We start from the raw sequence: 20,520 nt of genomic DNA on the forward strand, positions 1-20,520 counted from the left end.
GTACTTTTATATTCGCTAAAACGATTATTTTGCTATTGTGTTAAGTTAACAAATCATAAAAATAGAGAATTCATTTCAATTTTTTCTATGTAACTGTTCAAAAGTGTCAAAATAATTTTGTTCTAGAAGTGCTCCGATTTTGTAGTATGTTATGAAGAGAATAACAAAAATAGTAAAACGATAAACAGGAGACCGAAATCCTTCAGATTTCGTGAATAGTACCTAATTTAGCATCAGTATAGAAGGATCTGGTTACTAAAATGTCCTTATGTGAAGGAATTAAGAACATTTGTTTAATTCTTTTTTTTTTTAATCTATCATTATTTTTCTTAGAAATCCCTGTCATTGTTATTTCGTTAACTAATTTATGATTTTTTTTATTCACTTTTAAATTCTTAAAAATAAATTTTATCACTGTTACCTAAATTTCATGTAACTGTTGTCATTTGTTGCATTACCATTTTTTTTAACTTTCTACCCTCTCCAAACTTTGATAGATCATTTTTTTTAAATTGTTGCACCAACATAGTGAGAGACAAGCTGAGCTGACCGTTTCAGGCTTAACAATCCAAATTATTCTTCTTCATTTAATTTCTTTTTTTTTAAATTTTATTCACCCAGCATTTTTTTTTTTTTAAATTCACTTGCTGCATGTGAGATAGTTAGCACAGCCCGTCTCTTGAGTACCAAACTAGTATGTTATGTTTCTTTCAGCTTTGCAGCATGTGGATATTCTGCGAATATTAACCTGCGATTTCTATACCTAAACTTTCGTAATAACTACGCGCCTACTTTTTCCTAGCGCCCTGGGTACACCGTTTTGGGGAAAAAGTAGAATATATATTAGTTAATAGTATCACTTTTACTTTCTCTTTTATCTTTCGGAGAACAATAATCCATTTTAAACTTGGAGACCTGGAGTTCGAGCCCCGTGGCATTAACTTCAGCTCTCCATGAGGTACGTGCATCTCGGTATGATAATTTACGCATCCATTCTCAGGAATCGAAATCAAATTTATCCCATCATAAATTTGATTCCCCTATAATAGTCTCAGAGTCTCTGTTTACATGTACCCTGACGGACATCAACAAAACTAACAAGAAACTGGCACATTATTTTCGTAAGTTAGCTATATGAACAAATTTCTATAAACGAAGAAAGTATTTCGCATTGTTATGAATTGAAAATCAGGAACATTATTTAGATTTGTACTGTATACAAAATAAATTTAGAAGTTTAAATTTTTGCTTGAAGTTTTCTACCATCCAACAGGGATGATACAAGGAGATTAATGTAGCAAAATTCCTTTTCTGACACAAAGCCAACTAAATCATTTTTAATTCCGAGTACTTTTTATTAGTTGTAATTGAAACAAGCGAAAATAGACAACTTGAAACCACGATTGTATGTGCAGTTTTATTTAAAAACTGTCCATCTACCTCTCTTTAAAAGTTCTTGTATCCAACCCTCAGTACGAATTAAACCAAACAAATGTTGAATTTCTTTGGCCAACTGAGATATTTATTTAGAGCCAAAGTATTAGAATTTCCTACGTGCGAATGTCATAACATGACCTTTTAAAGCAAGATGAGAACCAAGTTTTTTTGAACACTACTGTACCATCTACAATTTTCAAAACTTTGTAAATGATTAATTTCTCCTTGCTGTTGCATGTGGTCTCGAGTTCGATTCCCGGTGAGAGAGCATTAAAAATGAAGGCATTAGAATAGTTTGGATTTCACCTTAAACTGTAGGTCCACGTTTCATATAGCCTCGGTGAAAAGTAAACGCTCAACTTCAACAAACAAACAAACTGTAATTTATTCATTGTTAAACAGTTAAGTTACTTTTTAGAAAACAAAATAAGTGTTAAACTAAATAAACTAGGTTATTTAAATTTTAGAAACAATATATTTTTCTATAATAATAATATATATAGTTATACATAAATATAAATAAAACAGGGTGTGTGTTTGTGTGTGTCGTCAGATTTTCGCATAGAAAAGCATGGTCTAAAGCCACTAAATTTGATACATAAATAGATCTATTCTAGATCTAATTCTGTACGAAGTTTTTTTGTTGTTATTTCGGCTCAGGGATTCAGATTTGGGGCGTTAAAATATATTCACAAACGTATGCACGTTGCTAGCGGTTTCTAAGAGCCCCTCATATGTATGCAACCCTCATTACCTGATGGTCAAGCGGGCTTGCATAACAACAAAGGATAAACATCGGGTAATGAAGTAAAACTTTTTTTTTCTTTTCTTTTAATCGATGTTCTGGATTAAAAGTCGGCAACGACGGTTGTTCATTTTTTTTATCCAGACTCTGAATTTAGATCCGACAACGACTGATGCTTACAGTTAGTATTAACAATTAATTAATAAATAAAATTACAATTGAATTGCGTTTCGCAATTGTGAAACTGGGATAGGCTTTCGAACTATAGGGATTCAATATTAGAACCGGATGTAGTAGGGATATTACACTTGTAACATAGGGATAAAGTGTGAGACGAAACATGTTCCTGAGACATGAAAAAAAAAAGCATTTCTCTCTTACTATTACCATTTTTGCTGCATGGAGATTATTATTGATACCACTTCCAGTTTTAGTAGAGACATAAGAACGGAGATGGAATTCATCTATTCTTGGATGCTGAGTTCGTTTTAGTGCGAGTGGTCCCGAGTTCGATTCCCGATCACTCGGTCGAAAAAGTGTAAAATCTTTTTCAGGACAGAAATCCTGAGTCGGATTTTCCTCATTCCCATCAGGCAAATGGCGGAATGGTGCCTAACATACGAGTTCAAGGCCCTTCCTTTCCAGATACTTTCCTCAGCTAGTGTGATCGCCGGGGTACATCATCTCTCATACATGACGGGGTAACAGGTCATAGTCTATATGCAGAAAGCCCAGAAATCTAATTCCTAATTTCTAGTTCTAATCAAAGAACAGCTTCTCGTTATCTATTATCGCTTTTAGACTTCAAACTATGCTATGCATAAGTATCGAATCTTACAGAACCGCTTACAGTCTGTCGACAAGTATCAGAGCAAAAAACGGTCCAAAGAATAAGTTCCATCTCCTCCATCAACCATATATTCAAACCGGAAGTGATTTGAATTAACCATTTCCGTTTTAAACTTTTACCGTAATACAACGAGAACGGTAACATATAGTGAGAAGCGGTTTTTTGCAACCGATTCAGCGTCTCAAGAAGGACATACCATCACCACCCACAATAGTTTACCAAAACCGGTAATGGTCGAAATTTACTAGTATTTTCAGTTTCAATACTTATTTTTACAGCAAACATCGAAACATCGAAAAGCTGTTTTTTTTTTACACAAATTTAGCGTCCCAAGAATGAGTTTCATCTCTGCTTTGACCTATCTGTTCAAGCCGAAAGAGGTGAAAATTTACAATTTCCAGTTACAACACTGATCTCGTAATGGACAAAATGGAAATATAGCCACAAGCAGATTTTTGATATAGATTTAGTACCAAGAATAAAAAAAAAGCACTACTCTGATTTTATTCCTCGATTACAACCGAAAATGATAGACATCAGTTAGTTTTTCAATATTAATGTCCATAATATTGAATGTCTGTCCATATGTCGGTTCCAATATTAATGTCCATAAAGCGAAAGCAGTAAGAGAAAACGAAGAATGGCTTTCTGATATGGATTCAGTGTCCGAGGAACAGGTTCTATCTGTGATTTTATTCTTCTATTCAAGTGGTTATAGATGTATTATTTCAAGTTTGAGTTTTGAATTCACATAGTTCGGATGTTTACCGTAGTTTCACACTGTGAAATGAAACTCACTGTTATTCCATGGTGATCAATGTTGAAAACGGAAAATATTTATTTCTACCGGAGGGGAAGAAACATATTCTTTGGACAGTGAATCTGTATCAAAACACCATCCCTCGTTATGTCTTATTGTTTTTGCCCTGATACCAGTTGACAGACAGAGGGACGGTCATAGCCGTTCCATATTTCCCATATTTAAGGTTGGTTTAAAGAGACAAGTTTTACCGATAGATGGCAACTACAGTCTTCGTATCTCCCCCATGTATTTTTGTATCTTTCACGAAAATTCACGATTTTTCTTACAAATTTCAACCTACAGACTTCAAATTTTTAGAAAAGGAACTTCATAATCTATCAAAGGCAATAATCTGTGTCGATATTTTATTTAGAATTTTCTTCATTGTTGAAATGGCTTGATTGTTGAAATGGATATTCAAACCTTTAACAATCGAACTGTTTCAGCAATGAAGAAAATTCTAAATAAAAAATTGGCACGGATTGTTCCCTTTAATAGGTTACGAAGTTCCTTCTCTAAAAATTTGAAATCTCTAGATTGAAATTTATAAAAGAAATTGTAAATTTTCGTGAAGGGTAAAAAATACATGGGAGAGATATGAAGACTGCAGTGATATCTATCGACAAAACTTGTCCCTTTACACTAACCTTAAGTATAGCATAGTTTGGAAGTGTAAAAAAAAGAAAGATCTATGACGCCATATTGTGCTGAAAGAGAAACGTGGTTTTCGAATATTATTATTATAGGTATTCTACCATTATTGACAGGTCACTTGCTGCAACTGAGTAGCTTTATGCTTCACGGTCTTCCTCTAACATCTTCGTCTTCACGTACGATTTCTCTATTTTGATATCGTCTATTAATTGTAGTCTCTCTCCCCTCCCACCATCCATACCCTCTAGCATGTCCCTCATGATACAGTTTCTTTTTTACCCAACGCCCCATCCAGTTTTTCTTCCTCTTCTTAATAATATCTAATATTGTTCTTTTCTCCCCACCATTTCCAACACCCTCTCATTCGTTTGTCCGCTCGATCCAGCTAATTATCTACATTCTTCTCCACAACCACATTTCGAAAGCTTACAATCGTTTTTCATCATTTTTGCGTAATATCATGTTTCTGCCTCATACAGTACAGTACAGCATACGACGCATTTTATAAATCTATTTCTCAACTCTTTATTCAAGGATCTACAAAGCAGTCTTGTCTTCCCCCTTATGGATTGTTTTGCCATTCCATTCCTTGCTTTTATTTCGAACGTAACGTTTCACAATTAAATGAACAGACGGTATAGAGAAAGATACAGAAGGCTTAAATCTAGAACAGCGGTTCCCAATCTTCTCCACTGGCGTACCACTATTAGTCGTAAGTATTACCCAACAGCTATAGTCGCGCACCACACGTTGAGAAACACTGCTCTAGAATATTTACTTGTCACCTAACAGCTAAGATGTATGGTACACGTAGTTGAATAGGAAACATGAATGAAGCACAAAGAGTTTAATTAATTAATTTGTGTATTGATTAATCTCCCCAATTTCAGTGTCCAGTGTCTTTTCCCCTATAATATTAATTATACATTGCCTACAATAGTAATTATTGCAGTTTAGTACGCTTCTTTTATAGCAAATCTTTGGAAAAGCGACCTTTGGATAGATCAAAAAGAATTTGAGACTATACCTAGGTATAGATAGACCACATTGACTTGACACCTAGTCTTACGTTCCAGGCGCTGCTATCGCCTGAAGGAATTCCACTCCGTTAAGCTAAGGCTCTCTCGCTTAGCAACAGCTGAATCCTTATTGGCTCAACGCGTGGGTGTATCGAGGGTGTGAGCTTTAGTTCGCATTTTTGCCACGGGTCAAGACATTTTGGCAGCACTATAGTATAAATATCCTTCTCAGAGAAATATGTGGCAAGGTGGACTTGACACAGAATATAATTCCAAGACATTGGTGCAAGAAGGGAACGGCTCCAATTTTACATTCGTTCAGAATTGAAACAAAATACTGTTAAAAATCAACTTGTTGTATTTTCTTGTTTGTAATATTTTTGTAAAGAAAGGTCTTACCTCTATAATAGCACCTTTCTTTATTTAAAAAAAAAAAATGCAGACGCAATAATACAATAAGTTGATTTTAACAATATTTTGTTTCAGTTCTGAAGAAATGTAAAATTAGAACTATCCTCTTCTTACACTGAGATCTTCAATTCCTGGTAATTGTTTCTGTCACGATGAATCTTCTGGTTTCTTAAACAACATATTATTATTATTATTATTATTATTATTATTATTATTATTATTATTATTATTATTATTATTATTATTATTATTATTATTAGTAGTAGTAGTAGTAGTAGTAGTAGTAGTAGTAGTAGTAGCATCACTTTTAGGAGTAGATCCATTCATCTCTACCAGAGGACAAACAATAGTAGATAAATACAGAGCCAAATCCAGAAGGATTCCTGGGGTGGGTGTTGTAAACGGTGAAATATTCTAACAAGGGACATCACCCAATTGTCCGGCTCCGATTTCAATGAATTTTTTCTAGCTGATAGAGGACATATATGTATTATTTGTGATGACAGAAATTTTTGCCATGGTGCATGTTTTCTATTTATTTATAATTTATAAGAGTTGTGATGTGGTTATTAGAGATTACTGCAGAAGTCCCTCACTAACCTTTGAAAACGGAGCGTTAATGAAAGAACAACCATGTAGATACATATAAGGCCTAGGGGGAAGTTGTATGGTAGGTATGACCTTGACGGCAGCCATCTTGAAATCCGCCATTTTGAATTAAAGAAGTTTGAAAAATGAAAACCATAGCATGTGACACCTCATTTTAATAGAAAATTTTCCCAAAAAGCCAACAGTATGCTTATTTTTGTTCTATAGTTAACCAGTATGAATTTAGGGCTGCTTCTAATGTGCACCAAACTTCCATTATTCGATCTTTCGAATTGGTAACACCCGTAATTTTGACCGCATGTTTTAAGATTCCAACTGGCACTTTGCAATTGTTACCATGGCTCATGTTTTCTAAATTTATTACATTTTTTTAAGAGTTGCTATTTGTCAGTTCATGAACAGTGTTGGGATAAGCATCCAGCAATCTTTCTGAATTTTGAAGACTTACAATGTAATTAATTATTTTAAACGAGAATACATGAAGAACCTATGGACCTATGTGACGTAAAAAAAACAAATGAAATTATAACAAATTGGTGTTATACGAACACAAAAATTATCAGGAAATGTAGCCTGCATGTTGCGCAAACGACAAACAATAAAATATTTTTAATAAATACAACTTTAAAGGAACAGCAGCAATGATACAAAATATCAAAGATGCATAATATGACTCTTCCCAAAACATTGTTTGTACCATGAACATAATATAAAAACAAGTAACTTGTTTATAAAGAAGTGTAACTTAATTGAGTTCCCGATTAATACTGATTATAAATCTTACGAACATGAATCATCGACAACAATCGCTAGAAAACGAATGATTTTTTGTCTGACTAACTAAAAAAATTCCATAGAAAATAAATAAATAAATATACAATAAAGAAATAAATATAAAACAAAACAAAAGATCCTTGATTTACACAACAATCGTGTTTCGTTTTTCTTTTCGAAGTGAATTTTCATTTAATTTTTCGTCTCATTAACTATACAAGCTACGTCTTCGGTATTACTTGAATGCAAAGTTGGAGTTGTTTCGTTATGTGATGATTCATATCAGTAAACGAGTTTTTGAAGGGCAGGTATAGGAAATAAATTATTACATGGCAAGTCTTCAAAATTCAGAAGATTGCTGGATGCTTATCCCAACACTATTCATGAACTGACAAATAGCAACTCTTAAAAAAATGTAATACATTTAGAAAACATTGGCCATGGTAATAATTGCAAAGTGCCAGTTGGAATCTTAAAACATGCGGTCAAAATTACGAGTGTTGCTAATTTGAAAGATCGAATAATGGACGTTTGGTGCACGTTAGAAGCAGTCCTATATTCATACTAGTTAACTATAGAACAAAAATAAGCATACCATTGGCTTTTTGGGAAAATTTTCTATTAAAATGAGGTGTTACATGCTATGGTTTTCATTTCTCAAACTTCTTTAATTCAAAATGGCGGATTTCAAGATGCCTGCCGTCAAGGATACCCTTACCGTATAACTTCCCTCTAGGCAGAACATGTATTACCGAAGCTTTTATCTACTTATTATCAGTAATACGCGGGTTAGAAGCGGAGGTAAGGGACTTTCGCACGTAATAAGTAAACAATTAAATGTCTGTAACTTTTCCTCAAATGGGTGTATCTCAAAACTAGCTTCATCATTGTCTTCCTGACTAAATTTTAGCCCGAAATTATGTATCATATTACCCTATTCCCATTTAAAAAACTTGACCTTAATTCAAAATGACGAATTTCAAGATGGCTGCCGTCAAGGTCATACCTACCATACAACTTCCCCCTAGGCCTTATATGTATCTACATGGTTGTTCTTTCATTAACGCTCCGTTTACAAAGGTGAGTAAGGGACTTCTGCGGTACCGGTAATCTCTAATAACCACATCACAACTCTTAAAAATTATAAATAAATAGAAAACATGCACCATGGCAAAAATTTCTGTCATCACAAATAATACATATATGTCCTCTATCAGCTAGAAAAATTTCATTGAAATCGGAGCCGGACAATTGGGTGATGTCCCTTGTAAGTTTTATCTCAATGTTTATTTTGTTAAGCTCAATGAGATATATCAGTTTCGTTATACACTAATACTGCAGAGTAATAATAATAATAATAATAATAATAATAATAATAATAATAATAATAATAATAATAATAATAATAATAATAATAATAATAATAATAATAATAACTTTATTTTAAGTGCTATGAACAGCACATAAACAAAAATACAGCACTATGTTAAAACCATTATATAATTATTATAAGCAGACCAGAAAATATATAGTATAGAATGACTGTTAGAGCAGGTTAAGGCCTTTGTCAGAAGGTTAATATATTAAAATTATAAGGCTCAAACTGATATATAAAACAAAATATTTAAAAAAAACAGTCAATTTCATAATGTACGATTAAAAGAACTATGCAAATTGAAGTCTCATTTAACTACTATTTAAAAGAATGAAACAACCTTACTTAAAATTACACATCCAACATACAAAAATCTTGTTCACTTATTGTCATATTTTAACATAAAAGACTGGTTCTTTGAGTAAAAGATTATAACATAAGAATACACAATAACAATAAAATAAAGATAAGCAGTTAGAACCCTTGTCATAAAGTTAAAACAGTTTATTTATTTATTTTTTATTTTGTTACTTATTTATTTATTTATTTATTTATTTTTTGTAAGAAATGCTCTGACATTTATCCTAACATATGTTCATTTTAAATTGTAAGACATTGTCCTCCTTCTTAGTATTTCACGTTTAGAGTTTAATGCAACCAATGTCGGTCGATTCCTAACACTATAAGTCGGCATTTTTATTCCTATATTTTCTAAGCAATATTTGCTACTATATTTGTTATCCAACATCATTTGAATAATAATTTATCAATAACTTTTCTCCTTTCCGATACGGCTCGAAGTCCCCAAAATAATAATAATAATAATAATAATAATAATAATAATAATAATAAACTTGGTGTTTTCCTAAAGTAATTGGACATCACCACCCTCCGAAACATTGCTTTATTAGAAATTGGATTGTCAAATATATCGCTAGAGAACTCACTGCGTATACGGAGTCATTCCAAGTTTTCCTGTTAATTGTCAAAAGGAACAGTGAATGAGCATGTAAAAAAACCTCACTAACCTGTGAATAACGCCTTTGTGTGAATAAGTACTATATGCATAATAATAGAGTGCTGACTGTGATAATGAAAACTGTTAACGACAAAGAAGTCCATTACTATATAGCTATGATGTAGAAGAGTTCGCTAATGTTTCAATGTCAAACAGAGATATTTACCGAAATTAGCGTATTATGAAACGGGGTTCGTAAGCCATTGGAATTTTTTCTTACTTAATCCATCTGCTACATACAGGAAGTTCAGAAACAATACCAAAACATTTTGGGAAACTAATGTTCATACGAAAACATGAAATAATTATAGATTAACATGGATGCAGTAACGCGTCATTTCGGAGTTATAACTTGTCGAAAATTTATCGGAAGCATAAAATAAAGGGTAATAACTCGAGAAGAAAATGTCGAACTAAGTATAAAACAGCATGGTGATTATTTTCAGCCTCGATTCTATCAATGTACTGTACAAGTGGATGTGGAATGTGTGGCGGTTTTCAATTCCTGATCTATCACTTTTCGTTTGAAGAAAATTTCATGAATTTCCTTCTATGTTTCGTAGTCCCGCGTAGCGTTGTCATTAACGCTCTTGTCTTTGGTGCGAGCGGTTCCGGGATCTATTCTCAGGGGGGACACTCAATTGACAAGATATAACAGCTTATACCACCTAATATTTTATCGTTTAGAGCAGAATATATTCTAAATTGGGGATGTAACAGAAGGTATAAGAGTAGGTATATGCTATTTGATAATCCGGTGTATACCTACCAAAAATTCTACTAATAAATCACCGCAAATAATCAATGTTTAGTGCAATCACTTTAATCCCGAGTGAAATTGTAGGTGTAAAAACATTTTCTTTGAGCTGATAGTGCATAAATATGGGAATAAAGCAATAAACAATAAAATCTTTCGATCATCTTGAATGTTTTGTCTTCTATGAATAACCAAAAATAATTACGTTGATATTAACTTAAACCTACCCTCCTTCTCCACCGTTTTGCAATAGTTTATTGTACTTTTGATAGTAATCGCATTGTTTTGTATTTTATTAATTATTCTAATTTATCAATATTTAGGCAAAGTTCGACATACAGTTGCGAATCCATTTCACACATAAAATAATTATTAATTAAACATGGAGAGGATGTTTGTAACGAAACCTACCAGAGTTCTGTATTTAGCGGTTCAGTAAGGCATGTGCAAATACCCTTTAAAATATCCATCAGGATGGTCAGATTCAAGAATCGAATCCGAGATCTCCTGAATTGGAAGCGCGAACGGTGACCGGCTATCTACTTATACATAAATCTTTCAGTTTGACGTCCTACGGTTATACCGGTTAGGCTAAAGGAGACGGTGATGATGAGAAATGAATGCAATGGTGGAATGAAATAAGTGGGAGGAAACAGAAAAACCCTGAGAAAACCCACGCACACGGTTTTTGTTCATTACAAAGTTCACTTGGCTCGAACTGGGATCGAACCAGGGACCCCACGCACCAGAGGTGAACGCTCTACCACTTGTTTAAAAGTTAACTGATTTACCAAACGTGCCTCATTAACTTGCTTAACTACTTATTATTAGGTCCTTACTTGTGTTACTCGATTAACTCGTTTTACTTGTATACTTAACCTAGAACGACAGGGACACGAACACAGAAACATTTAGGACAGTTAAAATTCCAAAGGCTCTTCCACCGGGAATCCAACCCGGGACCCCATACACCAAAGGCGTACGTGCTAGCCACTAGACCAGCGGGGAGGATACCACTGAGCCATCGCGGCCTCGCTACTCATACATAAGACCGCTTTAAATTTGTATGTTATATCAGATAACAATGTAGGTTCCTTGTTTATAAAATACGCTCAAAAACAATAAAGGAGTGGTTCCCTATTCCTGTCATGATGAGTGCGAAGAAAAAAAGAAAAAAAGTACAAGGAAAAAAATATTTAGCGGCACAGGCTCTTTCCACGAGAATCGCCACATGAGTAGACGCTATATTCTCGTCCCTCGAGAATAATATTCTCTTCCCCCTGATCAGATAAGTAGACGCTAATTAATTTACAAAATTGACAACATTATTTCCTTCGTTATGACAGACTAAGTTATCTTTGCTCGTATGTATCAAATAATCCACAAACACCGTTCTGTTTTATACTATAGCTGACAAAAGGTTTCGGAATCCAGACAAAATGCTATGCCTGAATGATATCTAGCTAACACTTACATTTTTCACCCTCATCCATTGGCGGAGCTATGAAGGAACATGGGGACATTGTCCACAACTTTGTGACAAAAAATAAAAAATGCCACCTATAAGATGGCCACGTACTAAGACCTGTCAAAATTTGCAAGACTGTACGGTTGTTTTAACATGTCTGTCCCCCGGCAGACAATTCCTAACTCCACCCATGCCCTCATCACTGATGATTTCAGTTTCACGATCGGCTTGTTGTTTGTGCTCCACCTCCCGCCCCACCCCGTAGCTAACAAAATTTAATTGCAACTACACGTAACCCTTGTGCAGGACAAGTCCTTTAAAAATTAGTGTTCCAATGCAATGTCCGCACGTTTTGATTTTGCCTCCACGGACAAAGTTTTTTTTGTTTCTTTTTTGGAAGAACCCTGGTTGAATTGTTGCAGAAAACTGTTACACCGGGAACTGAACCTAGAATACACACATGCCAAGTGTATAACCTTTCAGCTGGGCGGTATTAGACACTGATACTTAACTACAAACATCATATTAATCTAATGACTAAAGCGCTTTTTCTCCGTGTGCGGGATCGCAGGTTCGAACTTCGCTGTGGCAGGGACGTACGCAGGAATTTATTTCGGGAGGGGTCCAAAGCTTTTCGGAGGGGGTCCAAACACAATTTCAGGCTAAATTATATTAAAAATTGTAAAATTACCCCTAAAATTAGACTAAATTTACAAAAAGTCCGGATTTCGGGGGGGTCCGGACCCCCAGGACCCACCCCCTGCATACGTCCCTGCGCTGTGGTACAAAGTTTCGGATAGAAACATTATGTAGTTGTTCGGATTCTACTTAGTAATATAAGCGGCCCTTCATAGTCAAAGCAAAAATCACAAAACTATTAGTTCAGTGGAGAAAAGATGTTTCATTAAAGAAACTTACCTTTTTGCGGATTTGCGAATCGAGTGGTCCAAGTCATGAGATAAACTCCATAAAGAAGAGAAGAAATTGCCACAAGATTCAACACTCTTTTTAACCATATCATGTTCCTTATTAACAACCTCTTTAGAATTAAATTGCTTAAGTATCTTCATAACATCCCGCGAACACGACGCAACAAACATTCAGGCAAAAATACAAGCTACAACCGTTTTGCCGATAAGCAGCTGTTTGGCCTTTGCAACTAATGTTAATATCTGTCATTAGTTTCTTGATATTACTTGCACGCCATCACTGTTCAGTGCCAAGGTTTTAAGCTGGGTAGCATAAGCAGTTCACCCGGACTCTTCCTGATAACAGATAGGCCTAACGGATGTTGCATCCGGGCGAGACACTCAGTCATATTACGAGTAGACTGGAAAATAAATAAAACTGCTCTCTTGCACACTTCCACATCCATGGAATTTAGTTCACACGGTGCTAGACAATTATGATCGTTGAAGGGCGTTAGGCTACATATGTATATATGTGAGGGTTTCCGTATGCGTATGTGTATAAAAGTACTGTGTGTGTCAGTCATAAAGAATCATTGTTATTGTAGCCTATATCCGTTCTGAACTTTGATTCCAAACCAAACTTCTTTCAGCTTAGGTGTTTACGTAACTTGTGTAAATAGACACTACAATTTTCGCATTGTGTGTTCACGAGTACGGAAAATATTCTAATTATTTCTACAAGCATCCTTCCAACAACTGCTACACAGTCGGAATGCGTCAAACAGAGCTGCAACGTACTTGTATTGTAATTGCGAGGCGCGAAGTTCAAGCTATCGACAGGAAGGGACTAATATTGACGAGGAAAGGATCACATTTATTCTCGCCTTCATATCAAATAGCATGCTTGCTTTAGTGTGCGGACCTTGGTTAGATTCCTCGGTGGCATGCGCGCCCGAAGGGAGGGGTCCGTTCCCCCCTGGCTCACGAAAATGTATACGTAATATAACAAACCACGTATATTAAATACCAGACGTAATATAGCAATCATGGAGTTGCCCCCCCCCCTAGATAATTTTCTTTGGACGCCCATGCTCGTTGGGCACACAATTCTTGGTTTTCACGTAGGATCATAAGGTAGTTTAAAAACTATTTCAATTCCGAGATAGAGAAATCCAGTTTAAAGCAAAATAAAATAAAATAAAATAAAATAAAATAAAATAAAATAAAATAAAATAAATAAATAAATAAAAGAAATAAAAAATTAAAAAAAAGTGACCTTTAAAAATCAAAACAATGCTCATTCAAGAGTTTTATGTAATTGCTCTTCATATTTGAGGAAGATTTTCTCTTCATTGAAAACTTTTTTCTTTTAAATGAGAATTTAAAATCTAATTTTCAAGAAAATACTTCCTCGGTGCATACATAAAAATATTTCTAAGTTGCAGTTTTTTTCTCAAATTAAGAAAGCATTTTAACAGTACTGGAAGCTAAAAATATCATCACTGAAAGTAAGGAGATGTGTTACCACTTATCACCCAGCTAATTAGTCATGTAGTCCTTCCGGCTGGTCTAGTGGCTAGTGCGTGCGACATTGGCCCGTAAAAACTATAGATGTACGCCTCATATTATAGCCTAGGTGCTTATTAGAGACGCTAAACTTCAACAAACAACTCTCTGGTTTGGGGACTCTATTCACTGGGTATATATTACGAGAGCACGGTGGTTCAGTAGTAGAGCGCTTACTTCTGGTGCGTGGGGTCTCTGGTTCGATTCCCAGTCAAGTAAATTTCTGGTGGACAACACATGCCCGTGGATTTTCTCGGAATACTGTTGTTTCCTCCTACATTCATATTCCACCGATTTGAGTACCATCGTGGCTAAGCTGGGCGTGAAAAAACTTGGGTTCGATTCCCGGGGGGAGTTCATGTAGTTCAGATTCCTCATTAAGCTGTAGATTGACGTCTCATATAGCCTCCCTACTAAATGAGACTACAAACTGAGAATCAAAACAAAATAATTTCACCGATTTTTCCATCATCATTCGCTTGTCTTAATCATCCATCTCTTTTAGCATAACGGACATAATCGTGGAACGTTAAACTGAAAGATTTCACTTCATTTCATTGGATAGGGGTATGGTGTATGAATACAGGATGAGTCAAAAGTCCCAGGACATCCTTCCTTCTCCGAAATTGAGGGGTTGTCATCAAGTGCGCACCCAGAACTTTTTATTTTAGGGGATGTCGAAAGTTGATAGATTGTAGAGGTCTCGACTGATGGACCTCCTGTGAGTGCGGTCCTAATGCGGAAAAGACAGAAATATGTTATCTGAAAAGAATGTCAAAATTTTAAGGATCCGGACACAGTGGGTGCAACCCTGGTTGTCAGTCATTTTGAGTTCACCCTATACATCAGAAGAGGGACCTTAAGTTTGAGGGCACATCCGGTTCATCGCCACCATTGCGGTATATTTTATTTAATGGAAAAGGAGTCATTTGCTAATGCGAGGTTTCTCAACCTGGAGGTCAGGACCTCTAGGTAGTTTGCAAGAGAAATATATGGGGGTCACGAAGATGAAAAAAGATAAATTTAATTAACAAAACTCAAAGAAGAATTCAACCATACCTAGGTTGTGTGCAGAAACCATTCACTAACACATTCACCACCTTAAAGAATAGTATAAAGTTCGACCATCGATAACAACATCAGCTTTAATTTACTGTGGGGGGGGGGGGGTGAGGGGTAGAAAAATTTTTGAGAGGTGAGTTTTACTGAAAGCAATAAAATTATATTACTTGACTCACATTACAATACAATATGTCTGAGGCAGGTGTAAATAACTGGTGGCACCTGGCCCTGCCTCCCTTTGACGTCGTCACTAGATCATATGTCCCACATGAGTCCACATATTCCTGATCTACTGTCAACTCAGAAATCGACACCATCTTTTGCCTGTGTTTCTTACTTACATCGTGAGGGAAAAGGATTGGTTTCTAAACGGAGCATCAGAGACATGTGATGATTTTTTTTTTACAATACTCCATGGCGGCGGCGTCATTGACGTTGACCATATGATCCCACTCCTAAACAACAAAAACTACTACTGCATCAACAGAAGCTTCAATACTTGATTAAGCGTTTGGCGTTTTTTGCATCGCTAAACCTAATAATTACTACCTAATAATGCTGCTACCTAATAATTACAATAGTGTACTCGCATGTAATACGCATAAAGGCAAGAGATGACAGTACTTCTACTCGTGTAAATGGTGGAAAATTCATGTGTGTACAACAGTGACGTAGTCAAGGGGGCTGACCCAGCTCAAGCTCTCCTTTAGTACAGTGGTACCGAAAATGGGTTCTGCTTATATGCAGTGTGCTCTGTCTGTGATCCTGTAGTTGCGATTTTTCAAAATTTTATCATAAAAAACAAGTGTTGTACGGTCATATAAAAAACTTAGTTCTCAGAGGTTATATATTTACTATGATATAAGATTTCATCAAATTAGTCATATGTTGTATTCTTCGTCTTTCTAAGTTCTTCCTCTGTAGCGCATGCAACATTAACACACTATTGATGACGTGCCTAATTTCATAATAGAAGCATAATAGAAGCGCAAATAACAATAATAATAATAATAATAATAATAATAATAATAATAATAATAATAATAATAATAATAATAATAATAATAATAATAATAATAAAATCTGTGCTGGAGTGTGCTTGAGTGAAGAAACTAGACTGCAGGAATGTGTAAATGTTGAAGGCTCCCATTTTGAGAACCTCAGAGATTGTGCATAATTCTAATTAATATATTATCCTGATTGTGACCTCATAAAGTTATTGTTTTTTCATAATCAAGAATTCATTAAAATATAATACGTAACTATAACATTTAAAACACAGTTCTGACCAGAACAAAATGAATTATTTAATAACTATACGTTTTTTGTTACAGTTTCAAGGACCTAACGTCCTCTTCATCAGACATTGAGAAAAGACAGATCCGTCTTTTCTCAATGTCTGATGAAGAGGACGTTAGGTCCTTGAAACTGTAACAAAAAAGTAGTTATTAAATAATTCATTTTGTTCTGGTCAGAACTGTGTTCTAAATGTTATTGTGATTATCCAGAACCATGCAGTTTGTTTAATACGTAACTACTAATAAAGAAAACAAGAACTTTCTTTTAACTGTATACTCCTTGTAAGTCCGATACCTCTCTGGACTGATAAAGTTTTTTTCTTTTTCTTTTTTTTTTTTAATCCATGCTCTGATATTTCTTAGTATGTGAAAAAATTGTTCCTCATACCCATTAAAGGAATTAGTAGTTAATATACCTAGGTAGTTTTCCCCGATTTGTTCCATATTCCATTTTATAAACAACACGCTATCTGTGATACAACTTATGATCTCTATTGAATATGAATTGTTTCAAATTTACTGTGTGCTCCTGACTGTCTTTTGGTGGAATTTGATCAACTTTGGTCGTTCAGGCCACTATCACCATTTCTGTAGTGGGAAGTAAAATTAAATATACTAAAAAACGTACGCGATTTATTCCTTCAAACAGTTCGGCAAACACGAAAAGCATATGTAAAAAGTACAACTCGGTGTATTTCAGAGAGTTTCTCTCTCCCCCTCCCCAAAACAAAACCTGAATTGAAGCTAATGAGATACAAATCTTCAGTTTCAAACTTGTGTTCTCAATTATACGAATGCCGATGGTCTTTAGTTCAATCTGGCAACCCCCAGTACATCTCTTCTTTCGTTCTTTCGCATAAGCTATATTTGTCTACGAAGCTAGAGTTGAGGCTGTCTAATCTTAGAAAGGTGTCGTGAAAGTGAAGTTCGGTCTTGGAAAATGCATGTTTGTACTGGAAGAACTGTCTCTTTACGGAATACTGTTTCGTCTTGTCATGTCGGCAAGCCTAGTTTTCGGTATTCGTCAGGGATGGCACTTCTGGTAGTGAACTAATGCCAAAATAGGTCTAAATTTCACTGTAGGAAGCAGTCCTATCAAACTGACAAATGCTCCATCCAAAATCATCTGCTAATACTTACAATGATCCATGACATCACTGGTAAGGACAAAGACCAATTGCTCCCTTCCGAGCTTGAGGAACACATGCTTCTTTAACAGGTTGACTGCCAAGGGCAGATTGTGTGTAACACTCTGTGCGGCCAAGTACCGGTAATAAAAATTTGCGAAAATGAATCAATATGGCACGTCCAGTTTGGCGCCATTTTTATAAGCACTGGTTGCTTTCTGGGGCCAGGCTACGAGTACCGTGTAACATTCTGGAGCCAAGTTATTATTATTATTATTATTATTATTATTATTATTATTATTATTATTATTATTATTATTATTATTATTATTATTATTATAATTTATTTATTTATTTCGGAAAAACAACAGGAAAATGCCTAATTACAGTTTTCCCTTATTGTAAAGTGTATTTAATACACTTTAAAATACACATATAATAACATTATAATAATATGAGCTCAATTCTATCGTAATACACTAAAATACACGTATAATAAAATAATAATATGAAAGCAAAATACGTTAAAATAAGATAGCACGATATACAAGATACAACAAATTTATGTAAAATGAAAATTTTGTTTGTAACTAAAAATATCTATACCGTATCTGGATGTTCTTGTGACATCTTATTATACAATATACACATTTTTCTGACAGGCGATACATCTAATGCATTAGTCCTTTGCGCTGAGAGATGGAATATGTCATTATGGGGTCTCGTTGCTCTATGTGGGACACGAATTTTGATTTCTGATAACAAATATTCTGAATCTATTGCACCATGAATTATTTTATGTAAGAAAGATAATATGAAATGACTTCTTCTGCTTTCAGGAGATTGTAATGAATATTTGTTTCGAAGACCTTCGTTGTTCTCAAATTTTGGATATATACCTGTTTCTTTATATATCAAAAAGCGTACAAATTTATTTTGAATGTTTTCGATTTTATTTATATATTTCTTACTATTAGAACCCCATATTATCGCTGCATATTCCACCTTAGACCGTACATAGGCAGTGTATAATGTTTTGAGAGCATTAGTATTAGAAAAATCACCTCCTAATCTCATCACAAAGCCAAGATTCCTAAAAGCCTCACCAATTACTCTGTTGACATGAATATCGAATGATAGGTTTGACTGCAGAGTGACTCGAAGATCAGTAACATAATCCACTCTCTCAATTGGCGTTTGATTAATGGTATACACATTGCGTACATAGTTTATTTTCTTGGTGTATGATACTACTTTACATTTTCTAATATTTAGTAGCAACTTGTTTGATTCACACCATTGGGAAATAGCATTAACGTCATTTTGCAAAGAAATTGCGTCTAATTCCGTGGAGATACTGCGATAGATTTTTAGATCGTCAGCGAACAAAAGTTTGTGGGAAGATGTTATTACAGGTGGTAAATCGTTAAAAAATAGTATAAATAACAGAGGTCCTAAGTTCGATTCCTGAGGCACACCAGAGTCTACGACATATTCCTTAGTTAAAATATTATTGTATCGAACGCGATGGTTCCGTTGGCAAAGATAGGATGATATAAGTTGTTGAAGATTTTGTGAAAAATTCAATGTCACAAGTTTGCTGAGAAGTATATCATGATTAATTACGTCGAACGCCTTGGAGAAATCTGTATAAATTACATCTACTTGTTCCTTCTTATCAATTTGATTAGCTATAAAATGTGAGAGCTCTGAGAAATTGGTTATAGTTGATCTCTTTGGCATGAAACAATGTTGAAAGGGAGATATTATTGACCTTACATGTGAATAAATTTTTTCGTATATAATAATTTCAAATATCTTAGATGGGGCAGATAGTAGCGTTACCGGTCGATAATTTTTTATTCGGTCTGTAGGACAGCCTGTTTTGGGAATGGGACAGACGTCACCAATCTTCCATTTCGTAGGAAATGTAGAAGAAGCTATTGACTTGTTAAAAATAACTTGTAGGGGATGTTTCAGTATTTTTGAGCAGCCTTTAATGATATATGGTGGTATTTTGTCCGGTCCACAAGATGACCGTGGTTTAAGTTTTTTAATAGCATTCTCCACATCTTCGATTTCTATAAAGTTAATGTTTAATTAGTCCAGGATTTCCGAATTATTGTGTTACTCCATAGGAATAAGATTTTAGCTCGATTTATTGTGTGTCACTTGAAAATTTGCCATAAACGCGTTTGCAATATCAGCATCGTCACTCAAAGTTTGAGAAAGATATTACTTCCCGAATTACTCTTTTTATTCTTAACATACGCCCAGAAAGTCTTAGGATTATTTATAATATTAGCCTCACAGTTGTTTAAATACATATTGTATGCATTAGAAATATTTTTTTTTTAAGAAAGAGCTCTCAATTCTTTAAATTTATTGTAGTGATAAAGTGCGTCCCGAGCACCCTGCTTTCATTTCTTATGGTGATATGATTTGCTCTTAATTAATCTAATTATGTCACTTGAAAACCAAGTAGGATAATTGAATTTAGCTCTTTTTCTCGGGATGCATCGGCCAAAAATAGAATAGAACATATTATAGAAAAAAATCCACAGAGCCATCTACAGTCAAACTATCTGTGATAGGTTCCCAATTTGTTAGTGATATTTCGCGGTACAGTTTATCAAA

General features: G+C 34.6%; 1 protein-coding gene across 1 annotated transcript in view; it reads right to left on the reverse strand.

The window, feature by feature from the left end:
- The window catches only part of LOC145661944 (carbohydrate sulfotransferase 4-like), a 56,440-nt gene extending 42,863 nt beyond the window's left edge, over window positions 1–13,577 (reverse strand). The window contains exon 1 of the mRNA XM_081727295.1: window positions 12,838–13,577. Coding sequence (XP_081583421.1) covers window positions 12,838–12,940 — 103 coding nt within the window. The 5' untranslated portion in view covers window positions 12,941–13,577. The remainder of the gene's footprint in view (window positions 1–12,837) is intronic.
- Window positions 13,578–20,520: the final 6,943 nt, after the last annotated feature.

The sequence above is a fragment of the Thermobia domestica genome, chromosome 1, assembly GCF_964235325.1.
Source record: "Thermobia domestica chromosome 1, izTheDome1.hap1.1, whole genome shotgun sequence".
In the NCBI taxonomy this organism is placed as follows: Eukaryota; Metazoa; Arthropoda; class Insecta; order Zygentoma; family Lepismatidae; genus Thermobia; species Thermobia domestica.